The sequence below is a fragment of the Callorhinus ursinus genome, unplaced genomic scaffold, assembly GCF_003265705.2.
Source record: "Callorhinus ursinus isolate GAN/ISIS: 27379988/994484 unplaced genomic scaffold, GSC_fseal_2.0 scaffold4, whole genome shotgun sequence".
Lineage (NCBI taxonomy): Eukaryota > Metazoa > Chordata > Mammalia > Carnivora > Otariidae > Callorhinus > Callorhinus ursinus.
Window position 1 is genome coordinate 107,073,703 of NW_027397066.1, and position 21,934 is coordinate 107,095,636.

Consider the following 21,934-nt stretch of genomic DNA (forward strand, 5'->3'; position numbering starts at 1 on the left):
TTAACCTCCACATGCAAAAGCAAATTTGTATTCTGTGGAAAATCGGCAACCAGTTATTTTTTATTTTATTTTTTTTCAAAGACTGTTTTGTTTTTAAGATTTTATTTATTTGAGAGAGAGAGATAGTGACAGAGATAGCGAGAGAAAGCACAAGCAGGGAGGAGAGGGAGAAGCAGGCTCCCGCCAAGCAGAGAGCCTGCCGTGGGGCTCGATCCCAGGACTCTGAGTCCATAACCCGAGCCAAAGGCGGACACTACCCGATTGAGCCACCTAGGCGTCCCGGCAACCAGTTATTTTTACACATAAATACCCCCCAAATAAATCTCTGATCACTAATTTTATGAGTCTGCAACTCCAGTTTAAGCTTTCGTCTCCATTCTCTTATCTGTAAGGCAATGTCCAGTTCTGTAATCCTGTGCAATATAAAGGTGGTGTCCATTTATAAATAATCACTGTCTTCTAATGAATTAATCCTCAGTTGCAATTATCAGTTCGATAGAAACTTGGGTAAAGATGCACTCTGTCTCCAAAATTGGATTCTCTGTATTTAAAAATGTCATTCTAATTCTCAACTCCCTAGAACTGTTACTACAAAAGAACTATTTATTTTGCCATTCAGCCTAAAAATAAAACCTTTCACCCAGATTACACACTTTAATAGTCCCATTTTTAATCTAAATAATTTTAAACTAATGTGAAAGAATCCATTTCTAGGTGCAGTGAGATTAGACAAGAGTTGGAACTGGGGCAGTATGAAGAGGGTAAGCTAAAAGCCCCTCTCCCTGCTTGGAGACACCTCAAGAATTTCTAGACTCTCAAGGGAAGTGAGGGAAGCGATTTTAAAAGCTGAGCAGTGCCGCTCTTTGCCAGCTCCCGCGGGCGAAGGCCCTGCCGGCTGCGGCGAGGACCACGAAGAGTTAACGAGGGACGGAGCCCCCCGCGCCGCGGACTCTCGGCGCGCTCCCTCCGCCCTCGTGTCCCCACCCTCTCGTTTTGGCAAGGGATTAAAGTGCTCCCCCCTGTGGCAGCAGTGACCCAGAAATGAGTTTGATTCACATAGCCCTTCCTCCATAACAAGCCAAACGCCCGTCCGAGAGTGCCTCCCTGCGCGACTGCCGAGTGTGTGCGCGCCGGCGAGAGCAGGGGCCCGCCCGGCTCCCCGCCCGGCTCCCCGCCCGCCAGCCAGCCGCGGCCCGAACTCATGCAGCGCGGAGCGAGCGGCGTGGAGCCCAGCGCCTCCGCCGAACCCTTCCGCAGCAGGTACGCGCGCGGGCCGCGGGGTGCGCGCGGGGTGGGCGCGCCGCGCGTGTGTCCGCGCGTGGGTCCGTGTGCGCGTCCCGGTACCGCGGCGGCGGCGGCATTGGCGGCGGCGGCGGCTGCAGGACGAGCCGAGAGGCTCAGCCATATTTGATGGTTTTGTTGCTTTGCTCGGGAGTTCTCGGGAGTAATTTAATGCCGAAGGTCGCTGCCTAGTGGAAATAATATAGTACGTCATTAATATGGCGCCAAAAGATTGGGTTCTCGATATGTAGCGAGGAGGGAGGGCAGGCAGCCGCCGAGCGCAGCGTTACTATCCCACCAGTAACTTGGGCATTGCTGGGGCGGGGGCCAGAGGAGGAGGAGGAGATGATTTTTGGATCCTGAGAATTGATCTGTGTTGGATCAGTAAGTTTTATTATGATTATTTTTCAATTTTGGGGGGCTGAAGACTTAGAGCTTTTTCTTATTTCGGATTTGCGAAGAACATGCGGTTTTCAGGTGAATCATCGTTTAAACGCGTTTAGGAACAGAAGCCCAGTTTAGTTGGCTTTAGTTGATACAATTTTTTAAAAAGCCAAAGCGCATTAGGCTGCCTGAAAGTGGAAAGCATAGTAGCAACTTGGTAGACAGATGGCAATGGCAGAACGCAGGTCCGCGTACATATATGAATCCAGAGCGTGTGTGACCGTGGTGGCGCGGGGACGACTATATTTGTCCAAACATAGGTGTGTGTGTGTCTCTGTGTGTAGGTCCATCTCTGTAGGGTGGCCGCAGCAGCCCTGGCTCTTGGCACCGCGTCACCACATGTCCAAAATATTCTTTGCATCAATTCAAGGGCAGTGAGCAGGGGTTGTAGGGACAGCTTGGCAATTAGATTCTTCCAAATTGGGTTTCCAATAATCAGACCTTTTACTTAAAGCGAGACTGTCTGTAAAGTGTAAAACCCTTCATCGGTGAAATTAGGAAGGAGTTGCATTGGTAGAGCAAAGTACCGATTAACCATGAACTTAAAACGGATTGCAAATTGCAACCTTTGGCACCATCTGCAAATTGTGGGGGTGGGGTCTCTTGGGCTTCGCTGCCTTAAATGAACGTGCAGTGTGTACCCCGGGACTGCAAGTTGCAAAGCCCTTCAGTGCACGTGTCTGGTGCCTGTGAGTGTGTGTTTGTGAGTTGGGGGCTGTTGTTTGGTAGCCAGCAGGCTTTCCGGGTTGTTGGCGCTGGCTTGCAAATGCGGGAGAGGGATGGAATGTGGAATGTTGACCAGGGAACCGAATCCTGTCGGAACGGTCCCATTTGCTGGAGAAATTCGATCCCTTCCACCTCCTTCCCGCTTCCCCCCCCTCCCGCCCGCCTGCGGGCAGGAGGCGGGGCCGAGGACGCGGCTGCTGCTCAAAGTGGCGGAGCGCGGCGGCGGGAGGCAGGTGCACGGCACCCGCCAGTGGGGGTGCCTCAACTTCCGCGGGCGTTTAAATAGCAGGCTCTCTCCCCTCCCACCGGTAATAGGTGACCTGGCGGCCGAGGGCGGCGGGTGGAAGGGGACGGGGGAGACCCGGGAGCGAGCCTCCGCGGCACGTGGGCAGGTGATGGGTGGCCCCGGGGCCAACTTTTGTAGCCCGCCTCTGGCGTTGGAGGAGAGGCGGCTCCATGTGGAAATGGGGGCGGGCGGCGGCCGAGGCGCTGCTTTCTCGGCCGCGGCCGGAGCGTCACCTAACGGTCCCAGAGGCGCTGCCGCGGGGCCCGGGATGGGGGGCTTCGGGGGCGGGGACGCCCGGCCCGTCGCGCCCGCGCCGCCGGAGCCCCGCACAAAGCCTGCGGCGCGGGGGCGTCCTCCGCGCCCCCGCCTAGGGAACGGCCCGAAGCCCGTCGCCGTCCCCGCGCCGATTCCGGCGGCGGCCGCAGGCGTTTGTTTGTTGGTTCCGCGCCGCCTTCCTCGCCGGATGGCTTCCTGTGACAGAGGTGATACACAGTTTCCAGAACTGTCTGGGGGCGGGAGCGGGAGCCGAGCCCGCTCGGGGCTGCTCGCCGTCGCCGCCGCCTCTCCCATCTCACAGCCGTTTCTCGCCGGCGCGCCCGCCCCAGCTCAAAGGTGCCGCCCGGGAGGGACTCGGGGAGGGGGACGGCGCGGCCGTTTCCAGCGGCGCAAGTGGCTTCTGGACGCGAGGGAGCGTTTGATTTGCAACTGGGGCCGTGCGGATTGGTGCGGCTGGCGGCGGCGGGGCGGGGGGAGGGGCGGGGGGGGGGGGGGGGGGGTGGCCACTTTCAAATGGAGAGGGCGGCGGCGGGGACGCCGCTGCGGAGGGAGCGGGGCTTGGTTGCGCCACGAGAAGGTGTCATCACTGCACCGGGGCTAATTCCGGCGGAGGTGCCGGGAGTTACTTTCCCCTCCTTCCGCGCTGTTGTTTCTGTCGCCTCGGGAAGAGGAGGAGGAGGAGACGGAGGAGAGGCAGGGGGGGAGGGAGGGGGCGGCGCCGCGCGGAGCCGCGGCCCTGCGCACACCCTGGCGGGAGGCGGGAGCCGAACGAAGCGTTCTCTGGTGCGGGGCGGTGGCCCGGCCCCCCCCCCCCCCCCGCCCGCCACGGGATTTCCCCTTTTCCAGCCTTCTCCCCTACAGCCCATCCCGCACTCCTCCCTCCCACACGGGCTCCGCGACCCAGGGGCCTCCACCCCGTCTCTCGCCCCGGTTCTCCCCCACTCCAACCCCTCCCCCCAACCACTCGGCCCCGGGCTTCCCGACTCTGGGCTCCCCCTCCCGGGCGCGCGGGGGCGGCTACAGCCCCGGCGCCGGGTGAATGCAGCGAGCAAACAAAAAAGCGGGCGATTTAAACGTGCCTTCGAAACCCGTTAGGAATGCGTCGTCACCCGGAGACCGTTTAAAAGCTGCTGTGGCTGGCTTTCTAGTAACGAGGAGACAGGCACCCTACCTCGCCCCGAAGGGGGCAAGGGTCTGTCGTCCTCCGTGTAGTCAGTCCAAGAGGGAATTTAAAATTTTCGTAGAACGATAGCTGCAGTTGAATGACACGACAGCAACATTTTTAGGGAAGTGGGAGAAAATCTGAGGTTACCATTAATAGGGAATGGTTAGGGGCTTATTTCCCGAAGGTTTTTATTAGGTGAACTATTTTTCCGTTTCAGGAAACCCACGGTGAAAGCCTTACTTTTTAGTGACTTGTAGCTCAAGGCTATTATCTTTCAAAGCTGGTGAACTAGTTCTAATAAGGTACAGGGAAGTTATTTCACTGAAAGCTGGTTTAATAGTGGTCCACCAATGGTTAGAGATTACTACAGTAAGTTGCATTTTGATCAAGTCACAGCTGATCAAGATTTAATCACTTCTAGGTAGAGAAAGGAAGAGTTCAATATAATGCTTACACAGATTTAACACTTTAGATACAGTAATTGTAGTAGAGTGGGCAACATGTTGGAGAGAGAGGATGTTTTGGGGGTGACAGTAACAAAGATTTGCAACCCAGAATTTTATTGCTCTTTTCTTCCAAATATTTCAGTCTCGTTTAATGTCACTTTTAAGTCAGATGACTTCCTGATTGGTATTTTGCCTTTCTCCCTTAAGTTTGTGTATTTTTATATTTGTATATGAATTGGCTTTTTCGATGTCTATAACAAATAAAATTTACAGCCAAGTGTTATTTCCCCATATCTCCCTTCATTTGTATACTTAGCCAGACATAAAGGGAGTTGCCTGATAGGCTGTAGAACTTGAACTTAATTCCATCTTAAGATCGGAGGCTGCTTTTTAGTAAGAAAAGTTGGATGGGCTGCCTCAGAAATTTTATGACAAAGCTAGGTGTATATGTTCATTTAAAAGGAAAAAAAATCCATCTTATTAGTTCCTTCTTCGTCCGTTGCCAGGTTTTAGCCTATAATGAGCATTTAGTCTTACATTAGTTACTAAGGTTGAAAGAATAGCTGTAATGGGAAAATTGAACAATGGTAAGTGTGCTTGAGAGTGAGATGAGAGGAAAAAACTTTTAGGAGTTTAAGAAAATGTTATATTTTAAAGGGTCTGTTGCTTAGCTCAGAGGCTTGGTGGGGGAAGGATTAGCTAAAAACTTGGAGAACTTGGAATAAAAGATCTCCACGTGAATCGTCTATACTAGGCACTTAATACATACTGATTTTTGACTTAAGGAGCCCTTAGTGACTTAAAGTATTATTACAGAGGTGGTGTTACATGTACATTGTTGGAATTCAGAAAATATGGAGAAGCAAATATAATAACACATTCCTACTATCCAGAGATCACCACTGTCACTTTATAGGTAACTGTCTATGCATATGTATATAGTTTTTAATCAAAATGAGATCATAGTATATATACAGTTCTATAAAGATTTCCCCCCCCCTCCTGTCAGCCAGCTTGTTAAGTTTTCATCTCCTCTATTACTGGGATATATTCAGATTTCCTCATTTGGCCCTAAAATATAACAGAGCAGCTTTGTCTAAATTAATACTGTCCAGCTGAGGATCAATTATTGCATCTGGTTATTATTTCCCATAAGTAGATTTTAATCCGTAGTTACTTTTTGACAGAACCTCAGACATTGCGGAGTCAAGCCTTTGGAATTAATCATGACTGGATTTTTAAAAAGTTAGAAATGAAAATAGCCTTTTATTGTAATTTGGGCTTAGATTTGGAAATTATTTCCTTGAAAAATAAGGAAATTTGCCTGATGTATTTATCTTCAGGCTTGTTGGGAAAAGAATTATCAACTGTTTGTTTCAGTATTGAGGTGGTTGGAACAGCAAACATCAAGATCTCAAACTGATCATGTCCTGTATTTAGGATTTGTCAGGAGTAAAAAAAAAGGCATATGAATCTCAGTTTGCTTATTTCCTGTTGGTGAAGCTCTCCCCTCTTTTAGTATTGTGGGACTCCCGTTATACCATTACAGTTAACAGTTTGTCAGAATATGCATTGTAAACCCAGTTTTCCTACAAGGTTAATAAAATAGACGTCTTGGCCAGTACATTTTGCTTTTTATTTGGGTTGGCATCAAAAAGTTTGGCTCAGTTATTCAGTTGTACCAGTATTAAACTTCTTTCCTCCCCTCCCTGTAAGTTAAAACATTGGTATCACATTCAACAATACTTTAAAAATTTGGGTGGCTTTGCTTGGAGTTGTTAGTTTCTTAGTATCAGAAGCCTGGTAGGAACCTTAATTGGCAAAGTGTTTTAATTCCTGAGACAACAAGTTATTTCCTTGAAAGTTTTACTGTTCAGTCTGTTTTCTCCATTTTCAAGATCTTGCAGCAGCTTATGTGATTCATTTTTTAAAGTTTGGACAATATGTTACTTGTATATGATATTTCAGAAAGTTTGAGACTTATTTGAGTTTTGTCATTTGCCTGGCGTACCTATGTAAAAGTATTTGTCTGTGATCGTGAGGGGTGTATGTTTTGATGTTTTTGCTGTTTGTGGACTCTGATGGAATACGTTACCCTGCATTCCTTAAAATATGCCAGGGTGGCCTCAGTGGGCCTTTTTAACCTTTGAGTGGAAGTGGTATCTTATCTTGTCTGCAAGTTTAGTTTAGGGTCAAGTGTCCTGAGTCCAGACAAAATCTAGTCTAGGAGGATATTGCTCCTGACTCTGGCCATGTTTATTGTGGCCTTATCGGGCCTAGGCCTTGAATGATTACTAAGGTTGTCTTTCCTCACCTGAAAGCAACAAAAATATTGCCAGACGTGGAATGGAAAGCTTAGTTGTTGGGGAGTTTCCATTTGTATTAACTCTAGACCAATGGTATATAATGTGCACTTAACAAATGTTCACGATCAAACTTTTGATACTCTAAAACCAGTCCAGTATTTACTTTTTGCTTTTGGTTCTCCAGGTAGAGTCAAAGCATAATTAGGTGACTGAAGACAGTTTAAGTAAGTTCATTTTAAAAACCTTGGGTTCTTTTGGGCTTGTTTGTTGAAGGAATTAAACCACAAATTCTCTTTTTTTAAAAGCACTCACAATTGGCAGTGGTATATATATGTGTATATAGTATTGATTAATGTTTGCACAGGAGGTTTTATTAATCTCCTGACAGTTTCTAAGACTGTTTCTTAGCACTGATTTTAAGTGATGATTTCAGTGGTGAGAGTCCAAACTGAAGAATAAAATGAGTTTTTTTTTTTTCTTTACTTCTTACTCCAGAGTAAGGTGCAAGAATTGGCAAGGGTAACAAGTTGCTGGAGTTGGAGCCAAGCTGCATGGTTTGCTTTTGTTTAACACAAGGTATACTAAACATGATTTAAGATTTTTTTCTTGATTACTGATGGTCATCTTTACAGGCATCAGTTATTTCAGTGTTGAAATGTAATGACGCATTTAAGATGTGGAGACTGAGTACTGGTGGCTTGTAACTTTTTTAAAGTCAAGAACACTTGAGATCTGAGACCTGTGGAACCTCTCCCCAGCAAAATCGAGTTGCACTGAAATTTGTGTGTCATTTTAGGGATTTGGGGGATACTTTTAAATGTATTGTTGGATTCCAGGTTAGTGTTTAAATTCTGGTGATTTCTTTTTATGATTTCTCTTTGATACTTTCACATCACTGTTAACCATGTATGGTTAAATGCCTGTCTAGAACAGTCTTTTTTTTTTTTTTTTTTTTTGCTTTTTGGTTATTGGCTTAAAAGTTTTTAAAATTCAGTGTACACTGGCTCCAAGTAGGAGTCTTCAGGGGTTTGAGAAAAATTCACAGGTTTGTAGATACAGCCTTTAATTTGCGTAGAGCATCCCTGTCCCCCTTCCCCCTTTTTGAGTCTTAACCCATTCTAGTTAAAAATTTCTTAAGGAATGAATGTGTCTGATCCTTAACTTTGTAAGCTTTAAGGTACTTGTTTGCCCAGGACTGGGTCATTGATTCACATTTCACTAAACATACATAATGTTGGTTTATAAACATACTACCAGTATGTTGATTTGTAGCAGAAATCAGTACGCTCTTTGCTAGAGGGCCAGATAGTACATATTTTAGGCTTTGTGGGCCTGATGGTCTCATAAAACTGTTTAACTCTGCTTTTTAAGTGTGAAATCAGTCAGTGGACAAAAGGTAAATGAATGAACATGGCTGTGTTCCAATACAGCTTTATTTATGGATAGTGAAATTTTGTATCATGAGATGTTCTTTTGATCCCCCCACTTAAATATGTAAAAGCCATTTTTAGTTCTGGGGCTGGACAAAAATAAGCTGTGAAACTTTGATTTATAGTGAAACTCACCATTACCTGGTGACCAGATTATTCCTTTTGGGGCTAAGTTACCTTTCTGGTAGGAATCTGAAATAAGCTGAAATCAGAAGTTGCTTTGACAAATACGGAGGGAGTTTGCTAGTCTGAGGGCTGTGGTTCTTAACTCTGGTTCTTAGATCCCCTTTGAGGATAGAATTTATACCATGGGCCCTTGTGTACCTGGGAAAGCACACTTAGGTAGTCACACCCTCCAAGGGGGCCAGACCAAGAAGCCCCATGTAAGGGAATGTGCATTCTAGACTGGAGTTCCCTACAGAGGGAGATGAACTCTGCAAGGAGGATGCGTGTGTCCTACCAATCAGACGCTAATGCCTGCTGCTTAGAGGACTCCGACCCCCTGTGATTAGTGTTCACCAAACTACCAGCACACTCTTCTCCCAGCTCTACCTTTTGTACTCCACCAGGCAGAATGGCATTTACAACGGTCTTCATACCAGCTTGCCAGGAATCCGTGTTTTGGTTTCTAGGTTAACGGACTGTTTTTCATTGATTATATTTTAGTTGTCTACTCCCTGATAATATATAGTACGTGCCTTTAATCTTCTAGATGGCATCTTCCTAATCACAGTAGGTGTCCAGGAGGGGAGAAGCCCGTGGTCTAGGCCCCTGGGAGGAGGTGGCTGGCACTAGAATGCCCACTCACATTGGGAACTGATCTTTTGTTTCGAGACTGGCTTTGTTCTGGATCTGTGTGTCTTTGCTTATGCTGCTTAACTTCTCCAGAATTCAATGTGTTCATCTTTAAAATTAGGAAAAGTGGATTAAATTATCTCTGAAATGTTCTCTTGCGCTTCAGCCATTATTTTCTGGGCTGCTTTTGGGAAGATTTCCTGTAGACCCTGTCCATGGGGTGAGACTCTTTTCAGCCTTAAACTCAGAATACTTTTCCACACCTTGTTGCTGGGTTTTGAGACCATCTTTATGTGTCAGTGACCCTAATAACAAGACTTGTGCAATTGTGATAATGTCTGTTTTCATACGGAACTCAGATCACGTGTAAATGTGGTTTTTGTTAAGTGCTATCTAGGTCTTCAAATATACAACATTGGGAGTCTTTTTTTTTTTAACAGTACTTTAAAAATTTTTGGTGACTTAACATTGTTAGTGGTAACTGATAGTTTCTGACAACCGGCTATAATCAAGGAACAAAGTTCCTCAAAACAGCTGCCTTTCAATCTGTGCACAGTGTCATTGTCATTAGCTGGTTGAGTCTGGTTTCTGCAGAAGCTGCTTTGTGTATCCGGTGTAAGAACATCTGGTTTAAGCATTTAAAAATCTTTTAAAAATTACCCTGTAGACACTTTGCATTTATTGACTTATTCTTCCATGGGCAGAATAAAGGTTTGTAGCCTCCTTTCCATCCTTACCCTTACCTTGGTTCATGCGAAATATCTCCTGTTGACATTTGGTTTTTCTAAAGTGTTACCCTTCAGTGGACTTTGAGACTTTGACCCGGGTTGTGTGTGTGTGTGTGTGGGGGGGGTTATGTATGTTATATAAATTAGAATTTGGTTCAGAGACCCCAGGGCAGACTAGAAACAACTCCTGATTTCAGTAAATATTTTAGAAAAAAAATTTTTAATTTTCCCTGGTAAATTGTCAAAAAAAAATGTGTAAACAGGGTTAGGACATATGTGGTGAATACGCTTTATCTCCTGAATTCTGACTGAGTGGTAGCACTGTGTTAAGAAGGATTCTGAAGTCATGTTTGGGCTTGTGGAAAAGGATGACCTAATTGATTAACCATGCCTGCCGTGGGTGGGGGAAATGGCTTATTTGGTAGCCATCTCTGGAATGTAGCTTTTTTTTATTTTTATTTTTTTCTAAAATAGTAGTACTCTTCCAATGGCTAGGAAGGAAGTGGAAGGTTTATTCTTTAAAGGTAGTTTAAACCCTAGTTTTCCTGTCTAGGTTAGTTTTTTCTATTCTTATTGCATATATTTTTAGTGACCTGCTATTGGTAATGGCTGTTCTTAGGTGTTTTTGAAAACTTTCACTTTTAAGTAAATAATGAGTGGGTGATAATAGCATTTTATGGTATTATCCTATCACCTTTTCCACCTTTTTCCTTCTGTACTATTCCATCAAACATTCTTTAGGCGGCAGACATAAGCCTTTGGTACCTCATTTTAGGAAGGGGGTGGGGCATACATAGTTTATTGATGGCTGCTTATTTTAGACTGATGCTTTACATGGGACTCAAAAGTTGTGCTCCCAGGGTCTTGTATATATGGTGAGGAGCAGGGAAGAAAGGTGTTGGATTATAAATCTTTACTATTATTATAAATATAGGACAGTATCATGGTTAAGCAATTGAAGTCATACAGAAGGTCAGAAAGAGAAGTAAAAGTTCTCATCCCGTTCCATCTGAACACTTTGGTCACATTTCTCAGAAATAAGCAGCATTATTAATATCCTTTATATTCTTCCAGAAATTTTCCATGAATATGCAAGCAATTGGTGTGTGTATATATTCTCTTCCTTTGTCCTTTTTATATGTAAATGGACCTATATTTCAGGGTTTTTTTTTTCTCCCTTGCAGTTTGCTTTTGTTTCTTTTTCTTTTCTTTTTTTTTAAGATTTTATTTATTTATTTGACAGAGAGAGACACAGCGAGAGAGGGAACACAAGCAGGGGGAGTGGGAGAGGGAGAAGCAGGCTTCCCGCGGAGCAGGGAGCCTGATGCGGGGCTCGATCCCAGGACCCTGGGATCATGACCTGAGCTGAAGGCAGACGCTTAAGACTGAGCAACCCAGGCTCCCCTTGCTTTTGTTTCTTAATATGTCTTTGGCACTTTCCATATCTGAGCATATAGATTTTTTTGAAATATTTATTTGTGAGAGAGAGAAAGAGTGACAGAGAGCATGAGTGGGGAGGAGAGGGAGAAGCAGGCTCCCCAGTGATCGGGGAACCCAACATGCGGCTCAATCCTGGGACCCTGGGATCATGACCTGAGCTGAAGGCAGACAGTTAACCCACTGAGCCACCCAGGCGCCCCCTGAGCGTATAGATCTAACAGAAGAGACATCTGAGTAGATGGAAGTAGGGATAGAAGCTCAAGATTAGAGGCCATGGTGACTGCCTTATTGTTTGGGTGTGAATTCCTTCATTCCCACGTCAAGGGAAGTTAAAACAAATAAATTCTAAATACAAATGATTGGAATGTTTTGTCATAGCTGCTCTTCAGTTGCTAACTCTAATTGAGTCAGTGATTGCAGAGACCTGTGAAGGGTTTGATTGTTTTTAGAGCTCATAAGCAGGGATTGGATTATTTATAAATTGGCAAATGGGAGCTCCTTGTGATTCATTTAGAACCACTCAAATTTGTAAATTCTTTAAAATCTTGAAAAATGTTTTTATTGACTTTTAAAGGCTGAGTTAGAAATAATTCATGAAGAATTTACAGTGAACTAATGTGTTATAGCACTCAGGCTTTATTAGTAATGTTCATACGAGTAAATATTATAGTCCTGATTATCTGGTCAGTTATAATCTGTTTTGGGAGAGGTGGTTATTTATTGCTAATATAAACTCTTTTCCACTGAATATTTTCAAGTGTGGCATTTCCGCAAAGGCTCTATAATAGTTTGGGCAGCATTTTTAAACAGATTTTGATGTATGACATAAAGGACATTTTTAAAAGTTCCCATTTTGCAGGGTCTGAAGTATTTGGACAAGGTTAAAACTTTAACACTTAAGATCTAAGCAGTTTGACAGTTATATCAAATATATGACTTTTTTTTTTTTACCAGATATAACCCTTTGCTTAAAGTGAGGAATTGAGTTATAGTCACACTAGTATTTTTTGACTCTCAGTGAGCATATGAATTAGATAATGTTGCCAATTTGAAAACTTCTGAGCAATTAATGTTGTCTTTAAAAACAGGTAAGAAACCAGCTGGATTTTCACATTCATTTGGGGAATAGAAAATTACTATGAAGTATAGATCATTATTATATTTGGATACTTTGTTACATTGGGTATTGTGTATGCCACAGAAGATAAGAAGGAACTTATTAAGAAAATGTAAGTTTTTTTATGGGGGTATTTAATAACTTAGGAATCAAAGTATCTGTTACATAATGTTTAAAAATAATATCCAAATTGTATGAACTTACCAAACAGAAAGGAAGTTGCTCATTATAAAATATTTTTTATGTAAAGATGAGTTGGTGTCTGAAAATATTCTCCTTTATATACATTTTTATGTTACACATTTTTTAAATACATTTTTAAATATAGTACATTTAGGTATTAGATTAACTTTGACAGAAAATGGAAGGACACCAGTAAATTTAAAGATAATATGACAGGGAGTTCCTGGGTGGTGTAGCTGGCTGAAAGTCTGACTCTTGGTTTCAGCTCAGGTGGTGATCTGGTCTTGAGATCAAGCCCCACAGCGGGCTCTGTGCTCAGTGGCAAGCCTGCTTGAGATTCTCTTTCCTTCTCCCTCTGCTTCTCCTGCTTGTGCTTTTTCTCTCTCTGAAATAAGTAAATAAATCTTTAAAAATAATATAACAGAAGTAACTCCAGTTAAAGGTCAGTTAGATATTAAAGTGAAAGCATCTCAAATTCTATAAAGCTCAGTGAGCATAAGATACACTTTGTGGGCAGCACCTGGGTGGCTCAGTCGTTAAGCGTCTGCCTTCGGCTCAGGTCATGATCCCAGGGTCCTGGGATGGAGCCCCGCATCGGGCTCCCTGCTCAGCGGGAAGCCTGCTTCTCCCTCTCCCACTCCCCCTGCTTGTGTTCCTGCTCTTGCTCTCTCTCTCTCTCTCTCTCTCTCTGTCAAATAAATAAATAAAATCTTTAAAAAAAAAGATACACTGTGTATGAGAACTCATTCATCCAATAGTTTATTTTAATACATAGCATTGCATTAGGTGATAACAGAGAAGTAGTTAGAGGTGTTTAAGTACCTTCTAGAACTTCTTTAGAGTGAAATAAGAATGAAACATAATGGGTAAAATAGATACTTTGAGGAAGAAACCTGACTACATATGAACCATAAGATAATTGAAATCACTAGGGTGTAATCCTTATAACTGTAGAGTTTATGGCCTGATAAATGGTCTTGTTATGCCACAGAGAGTGATTCTAGTAACTGGACAGTTTGTTTTCCTCAAATCGGTCCCTCTTTCCCAGGAATAGCGTTAAATAAACATTCTCAAATTCTTAATCATCTTACTCTTTTGTAAAACCCCTTCACTCCTTATTCCGGAGGTCATTTCTCATTCTTTCTTCCTCAGAATCACATACCAGTCATGCCTCCCTGGGACCACACCCAGGCCACTGAACTACACAGTTCACTCTTTGGTAAATTCCTGAGCCACCTTGGGGATGGATTCCTTCAGCTAATGGCTGCTCTTAACTTTGGCGTGCTGATGTTTTTTTCCCCCAATTTCAGTCTGAGGAGAGTTACATTCCAAGGTGTGGAGGTACCTTGCTATCTCCTTTATGTATCCCATGTCCCACTGGAATCCGTGAATGGCAATCCCGTAACTTTTATAGCAGTTACCACCGTGAAGCTACCTGTCTAGTTATTTGCTTACTGTATCTTCCTTGGGCCATTCCGTATCTTATTCACCATGTCTCGGGTATCCAACTCAATAAAAATTAAATCAATTAATATACTAGTTAATCCACTAGTTTTAACCTGTGCAAAGAGAAGATTGAAGGAAAGTGAGTTGCATGTAATGTCCACAAGGATGGTCATATAAATAGTGCCTGTGCTTCCTGAGGAGGTGGTGCCCTGAGCAGCCACCACATGGGCCTGCTCGCCTTGGCACATCCCTCCGTGCAGCAGAGGTGCCCGAGGATTGGCACCTGACGCATCCAGCTAGAGTCTTTGGCCAAGGACCTCCTCTTAACTTGGCCTTTCCAGGCAATGTTCTTACTATAATCAGGCTTCCTAGGTAGTCTTCCTCTCTTTGGACATAGTCCCAAATGCCTAATAATTAGTATTTTTATCTGCCTAGCTGTTCTGCTTCTCATAGCAAATGGACATTCCAGGCTCCTGTAAATCGCATCACTTTGAGTCACTTTTGATGAAACCAGGCAGAATGTCTGGGTGAGGACTGAACCCAGAGTTGTGGGTGTGTCTTATTGTAGCTGTCCTATGAGGTTATTTTCCTCAGGATCCTCTCCATGATGTCTTATTTTCGTATTAAAGAGTATCTCTGTTCTGAAGAACTCTATAAATTTCTAGAGACACACATACATGGAACATTTATGTGATGATACAGAGCAAGAATTGATTATTAAAGAAAATAACACGTTAGAAAGCAGGGTGAAAAAGTTCTAAAAGAAGAAAGATGGAATGAGTGGTACAGAATGTAAGTGCTTTTAATTGGAATGGTAGACCGTGCTTAGTGGCTTTGTGCCAAGGTCCCAAGAAGAGGTGGGGCTGAGGGGTAGGGAGAAAAGGGCAAAGAAGCCACGTTAGCAGAGGCTGAGAACAGAAAGAGACCTGGCGCAGCAGAGGCAAGCCTAGCCGAGGGGGAGATGTTAGGAGAGTGCTTGGGTAGAGTTGCGAGGGGCCAGGTGGCAGAAAACATCTGAGTTTCTGGCTGAACCCATTTGTAAGTGTGCAACAGAGGGAGAGATTTGTATAGGGAATGACTTGATGTGGTCCCTATTAGAAAGGATTAATTTATTGTAATACTCAGAAGGGGTAAGAGATTGTAGGCATGGAGAATGGAAGGGAGGTGCTTAAAGCTATCCAGATCTAGGTGTTTGAAGACAAATCTGTGAGACAAAGGGGAACTTGAAAGAGTCCTACATTTTGAATCAGTAAGGCTTGGCAATTGGATAAAAAGTAAAAAGGGATATATATATATATATATATATATATATATACACACACACATATATATATATGTAAAAAATTGAGCAAATAGTAAGATTCTGGATGTGAAGATGCTGTGCAAAGTACTATGGTAGGTCACGTGTATGTTGTCAGATATTACAATGCTTTGCCCGAAATGTTGTGCTTCCACTTCTGGCTACCTCCCCTTATTCTTTAGGATTCTGCTCAGGGAATTTTTCCCTGACTCCATCAACCTCTGTTCCTACAGAGCCTTGTGTCTACCACTGTCAAGCACTAACCATTACTGAATTTCTTTCTTTCTTTTTTTTTTAAAGATTATTTATTTGAAAGAGAATGAGAGAGAGAGAGAGCACATGAGAGGGGGGAGGGTCAGAGGGAGAAGCAGACTCCCTGCCCAGCAGGGAGCCCGATGTGGGGCTTGATCCTGGGACTCCAGGATCATGACCTGAGCTGAAGGCAGTCGCTTAACCAACTGAGCCACCCAGGTGCCCCACCATTACTGAATTTCTGTTGACTTGTCTATCTTCTCAACCAGACCAGGAGTTCCATGAGGTCAGGAGCAAGTTCTTTTTCTCCAGCGCCTCCTAGTTTTTTTTTTTTACTAATAGTTTACTAATAGGTTTTCACATGTTTGTGGAATGCATTATATGCTATTGTATCTTCTTGTGCTTTCTCTGGAGGGTTGTGAGTTTTAATTATTACTTATTCTACTTTCGTCTAGATAATAATCAGCCATGCCCTAAAAGAGTCAGCAAAGGTAATGATGAGGAGGGCCCTCTGTTTTCTCACACTGGATTTTATTGGACAGATGTTTGAAGCGTACAACCACTGTATTGTGCATCTTAAAGATACTAAAATGTACTTTGATTTTTTGATACAGCATGTAACCCCAGGTGAGATAAATCAGCCTGATGTCAAGTTTAAGTACATTAGAGCAACAGAGGAGGAAATTCTGCGGTGCACTAACCCCCATTATTGAGCCAGGTTCCCTGAAGAAGTGCAATACAGCATTCTCAACCTTCATTTCTCAACATCTTTCAGGGTGGGTGAAAATGGGATTCGTTGGGAGGATATGCTATTTTTATTCTTCTTTTACTTGCATAATTTTGCTTGAGAGAGTGTTTATGTGTGTTTAGGAGCATCATTCTATTTTGGCCAATGCTTGCATTTTTCATTTAGTGACTGTTGAATTGGGTGTTTTCTCTGGGAGTTGTGTTTGAAGGCTAGGAGGAAGACTTTTTGATTGAAAAAGATGTGAAGTTCTTCAAGCTCTTTATTTAGATAAATTTAAGTTGTCTGAATCAATGGAGATGTGATCAGCACTGGTTTTCTTGTTTCTAGCTTGGGGAGTGTTTCCTGGGCTTTCTCAGCCTCTTTCTCCCCCTCAGTTCTCACACCCATTCCTGAGGTGGGAGCTGCATCCCTCTTTTGTCACATCACACCCTTACTTTTAAGGAATTCCTCTTTAGGTAGTTTGCCCGCCCTTCCTTCCTTCCTTCCTTCCTTCCTTCCTTCCTTCCTTCCTTCCTCCCTTCCTCCCTTCCTCCCTCCCTCCCTCCCTTTCTTCCTTCCTTCCAGCTGTTTGGTGTAAGGAGGCTTTGGGGAGCTGAAGCAGTTAGGAACGAGTGATCTTTTGCTTTTCCCTCTTCCCCTTGAGCCTCCTGTTGGAAGGGAAACGGGACTGCCCTCCCTGGGGGGTTGGAGGAGTGTTTAGCTGTCAGTAGTTGGTGTTTTGGGCATGTGGTGACGGGGCAGGGAAGACAGTCCTTCCAAGTGGGGAGTTGGCCACAGGTGTGGGTGTGGAAGCTTCTGACTGGAATGGGTCTGCCCCAGGCCAAGTTATAGATTGCTGGGTGTTAGTTAGTTAGTTATGGGTGAATGGGGCTCTGCAGAAAAGGGGTGGGTGGGTTCTAGGACTGACCCTGCACCACAGTATGAAACAGCACACAAGATAGCCCATGACCCATCTGGGCTGCCACTTGCTAAATTCTTTCATTAATGGTTTTTGAAGAATCAGTTGGTGAACAGAAACCCACAAACCTTAACTGGTGTCTCAGGAAGAAAATATAAAGTGTTGGAATTGTAGATTAGGGGCCTGAACATTAGAGTCAATCATATAGGTCTCTTTTGTAGTTGGAAACAGATTGCACTTTATGATGGGTTTTCTGCTTTTTTTGGTCTGCTCTTTAATAGGTCCATTTAGAGTGGAGCTTGGGTTTCTAGTTTCTATCTTGTTCTAACACAGTGGTTCTCCACATTTTGATCCACACCATTCCTGTGCTCCAGGCTGTGAGAAACACACCACATTCTAGTGCTCTGATTCCCAATGAGGAGGAGCTTGGGATGTACTTTTCTTGAGGAGCTGGGTGGGTATTTCTGACTTGAAAAGCCCTCCTCTCTCATCAGGAATCGTAAGATCAGTAAGATCAAGTTCCTAAAAATGGCAAGGGAATCAGTAATTTCAGTTTGGAAAAGCTTTTTGGATTTCTTTAGAGAGCTCCCTATGCGAATATGACCGGGGAATCCATCTTTTAAGTTAGTTCATTGACTGGCTTTTAATCCCTGTCCACTGTCCTCCTTCCTAAGTAGAGTCTTTCTCTTACCTGGTGATGCTGGAGGCCTGTTGTCACCTGGAAGGAGTCAGCAAGGTGGGCCAGGTGTCTGGCTAGGGTCGGTTGGACCAGGCTGTAAGGCATTGGGTGAGGTTCAGTGAAATTGGATTTGGAATTTGAAGGCCCCCCCCCCCAACAGTGTGACCTTGGGCAAGGTGCTGCTTAAACTTTTTTTGGCTTCAGTTTCCTCAGGAGTAAAGGGGAGGGGGCTGGATCAGATACTATGTCTGGTCCCTTCCTGTTGGAGCTGTGAATGCTGAGGGGTTGGAGATGGCTGGAGGAGATATTTGCTTTCCTAATACCCCATTTATTTTGTTCCTAGAACTCCATCCAGGTTATTTGGCTTTTAGGATTATTTTAGCGAAATTTGCCTGAGAAGCATAATCATGCCCAGTGCAGTGTAAATATTCACACATTCAGGCACAGCCTCATCCCCATCCCCCATATACATGCGTAAAATATGAATCTGTCTGTAGTGAGAGGCACTGTGCTCACTGCCGCCGGTTTTTCCTGCAATGCTTGTCGCCAGTCAGCTAAAAAGACTCCTGGAGTAGTTGTAGAGATAATGTCCTCGGAACTAGAGAGAAACCTGGCACCTTTGGGAGACCTACTGATACGCGACTTCTCCACTTCCCCTCCCCTTTTTGGACCTGTTCTGTTAATGATTGCTCCTAATTATGTATCTTTGGTCTTTTTACTGTTTACAGTTCAAATGCTACTTAAAGCCGATTGTTTGCTTTTGTGTGCTGTAAATCCTGGGCTGCCATCTGAAGCACAACTTGATGATTGTGTATTATCATCTTGGGTTAAGTGCTGTCTCACTGCTTTGCAGGCTGCCTGCTGTTTCCCCGGGAGATCATGAAACGAGGTCGCCTTCCCAGCAGCAGTGAGGATTCTGACGACAATGGCAGTAAGTCCTGCTTTGTTGTTCTTGGAGCCTGCCTGGGTTTGGGTCAGTGTAAAAACACATTTTTTTTTAATGTAATGCTTTAAATAGCTGAGGCCCTTGGCATATCAGGCAGGTCAGAGAAAGCCAAGGCCCGGAGAATCACATCTGAGTGTGATACTGCAGGTCTGTGTAACCAAGTCTTTCTGGAAAGGTTGACTGCAGGCGGGCATTCCTCAGGCTTCCTGTTTGTTATCCAAGGATGAATAATCCAGTTCCAAGAGTTACTGGTGTGTCTGTTTTTTCTAAACATCATTTATGGCACTTAGAGTTGCTATTTATGAAGAGGGAACTTAATTGAAGCCAGTTAATTATCAACTAGTCCAACCTGATACAGGGGGGATTGAAAACTGCCTAGTATGATGTGAGAATATTAAGTATAGGTTTTTAGTGAGTCGAGAGTCCGTGCTCTTCACTTGATTTTTAATGTGACTGTATTTAATACTACTACTGTCTGCATCTCTGCTCTCTGGCATCCTCGTATTTTCACAGTGCAGCTGAGAACTAGAAGTTAGTTGGCTTCCAGGCAGTCAAAATAAATGTCATACAGCTTCTGTGTATTGAGAAGCTAACATACTACTTGAAGAGCTCCTCTCAGATAACAAGGAAATTTTGTACCTAGCGCACACAGTGCCTGAGCTCCGGCCTGTTAGCTTATGTTTTAGGTTACAAATTAAACTTGGGAAACCTGCTTGCTCTGCTGCACGATGGGAAAGGTATTAGGCCTCCTTTCAAGGAACTCTGTCTTAGACATGTGTAAAATCCAGCTCTGACAGAAAGTCAGTAGGGGAGTAATAGAGATGTCTTTTTGATGCCTGGTGGAGATGCATATATGTTAGGCACAAATTCAGAGGACAGGAGGGCCAGGGAAAGACAGGATTGACATTTGGGCTGGTCCTGAAGGGTGAAATAGTTTTTAGGCAAACAGGATTGTTTTCAGTTTTCTGGTCTTGAAGCCGTCAGCACACTAATAGCTGTAAATTAGACCCAAGGCTTTGCTGCTAAAGGTGGGCCACACTGACAGCCATGAGAAGCCTAGGGGGAGGGACCCTGAGAAGCAGAAGAACTCAAACATGGCATTCTGTAGGGGAGCTTTGGGGACAGGTGTGGGGCAGTGGGATGTAGATTTGGTGGCTCTAGGAGAGGTGTTGGGTGTTTGGGGTACATGTGATGGTAAGCTGTGACAAGATCGCTAAGGATCAGTCTTGAGCTAAGGGCTTGGGGCTTTGGGGGCAGACAGTGGGAGCTGCTATGTTTGGCACAGGGCAAGAGTTAACTGGGTGAGGGAAGGAGAGATATGGAGAGCAGGACTTCCCTTGTATTTCAGGGAAAGGTGTCGAGGGTCTGTGCCCAGGCACAGGCAGTTAAAATCACTGAGGAGAGCCCTTGGGGGGAGCCTTCTGAACTTCTTACTGCTTGTCTGTATGCAGCCCTCACTACCTGTTTTTTTTTTCTCTGATATTTACTTAGGTTTTTTACTCCTTGAGGCAAAAACATTCTGAGATATTTCTTTTCTGCCACCCTGTGGGCCTATCAGAGTGTCCTCAGGAGTCATAAGTACTCAATAAATGCTTGCTGTTTGCTCAAATACACAATTTTGTCCTACAGCAATTTTAAAGTACTCAATAATGCTTGCTGTTTACTCAAATACACAGTTTTGTCCTACAGCAATTTTTAAAAAGTCTTGGTTTTTAGGTTCAGAATTAATCAGAAGGTTTCATGAATTACTTTCACATACTAATAATGCTCAATACAAAACTTAGAGTCCTATTTTAATATATTTTTTGGCATTGAGCAACAGATTTATGCTCACTTTATTTGCTCTTGTTGCTGCTTCATTTCTTCCCTGAGAGAATTGGGTTAGAAAAGGTTCTCGGGGAGGCACCTGGCTGGTTCAGTCCGTAGAGCATGTGACTTTCAGTCTTGGGGTTGTGAGTTTGAACTCCATATTGGGTATAGAGGTTACTTAAAATCTTAGAAGGTTCTGGAACGTTTTCAGAGCCCTCCCCTTTCTGGTCTAGAGCTGCCCAATAGGATAGAAATGTTCTAATCTGCTGTGATTGAGGAACTCTGGGTTTTAAGATTTTGTTTAGTTTTAATTAATTAAAATTAAATTAAGAGAAGTTGCACGTGGCTAGTGATGACCATGTTGAACAGTGCAATTCTGGACCATGGCCCATTTTACTCCTCCTCAGCTGCCCAGAGGCTCCTAATAGCCCCAGAGGCCCTTGTATTGGTCTTTTTGGGCCGCCATAACAAATACCACAGACTGGGTGGCTTAAACAACAGGTGATTTTCTCACAGTTCTGGAAGTGTCAGATGAAGGTGTCAGCAAGTCTGGTGTCTTCTGAGGCCTCTCTCCTTGGCTTGCCTTCTTAGTGTGTCCTCACGTGGTCTCCTGAGCATGTGCACCCTTGGCATCTCTGTGTCTAACTGTCCTCTTAGGGACATCAGTGAGATAGGATCAGGGTCAACCCTAATGAACTCGTTTTAACTTAATCACCCCTTTAAAGGCTTTTATCCAAATGTAGTCACATTTTGAGGTACTGGGGATAGCCTTCAACGTATGAATGGTGTGCCTGGGTGGCTCAGTCGTTAAGCATCTGCCTTCGGCTCAGGTCATGATCCCAGGGTCCTGGGATCGAGCCCCACATCGGGCTCCCTGCTCAGCGGGAAGCCTGCTTCTCCCTCTCCCCCCCCCCCCCCCCTGTGTTCCCTCTCTCCCCGTTTTTTCCTGTTCAAAAAAAAATATATATATATATATATATATATGAATTTCTGGGGGACACAGTTAAGCATGGAACAGCTCTAGAAGACCAGGTGTTTTATCTAAATAGGAATTTGCACCCAGAACTCTTGTTAGAAAGGAAGGAGGAAGAGAGTGCCCAGAGTTCACCAAAATTAGTTCACTAATGGGGTGACAGCCATTTCCTTCTTCCTCTTAATACATTCCTATCTGTGCTGGCCTCCTTGAAGAAGGTGGAGGCAGAGCATTAAGGAGCATTAATATTTATAGAGTGC

The 21,934-nt window shown here is 44.1% G+C and overlaps 1 protein-coding gene across 14 annotated transcripts in view; it reads left to right on the plus strand.

Moving 5' to 3' along the window:
• Positions 1–1,067: 1,067 nt before the first annotated feature.
• The window catches only part of JADE1 (jade family PHD finger 1), a 59,285-nt gene continuing 38,418 nt past the window's right edge, over positions 1,068–21,934 (plus strand). The window contains exons 1-2 of one of the 14 annotated variants that reach the window (XM_025874174.2): positions 1,068–1,260; positions 18,800–18,877. In XM_025874174.2, the coding sequence (XP_025729959.1) occupies positions 18,826–18,877 (52 nt within the window). In that variant the 5' untranslated portion in view covers positions 1,068–1,260; positions 18,800–18,825. The other 13 variants (XM_073892257.1, XM_073892254.1, XM_073892260.1 and 10 more) reach the window with 13 other exon arrangements.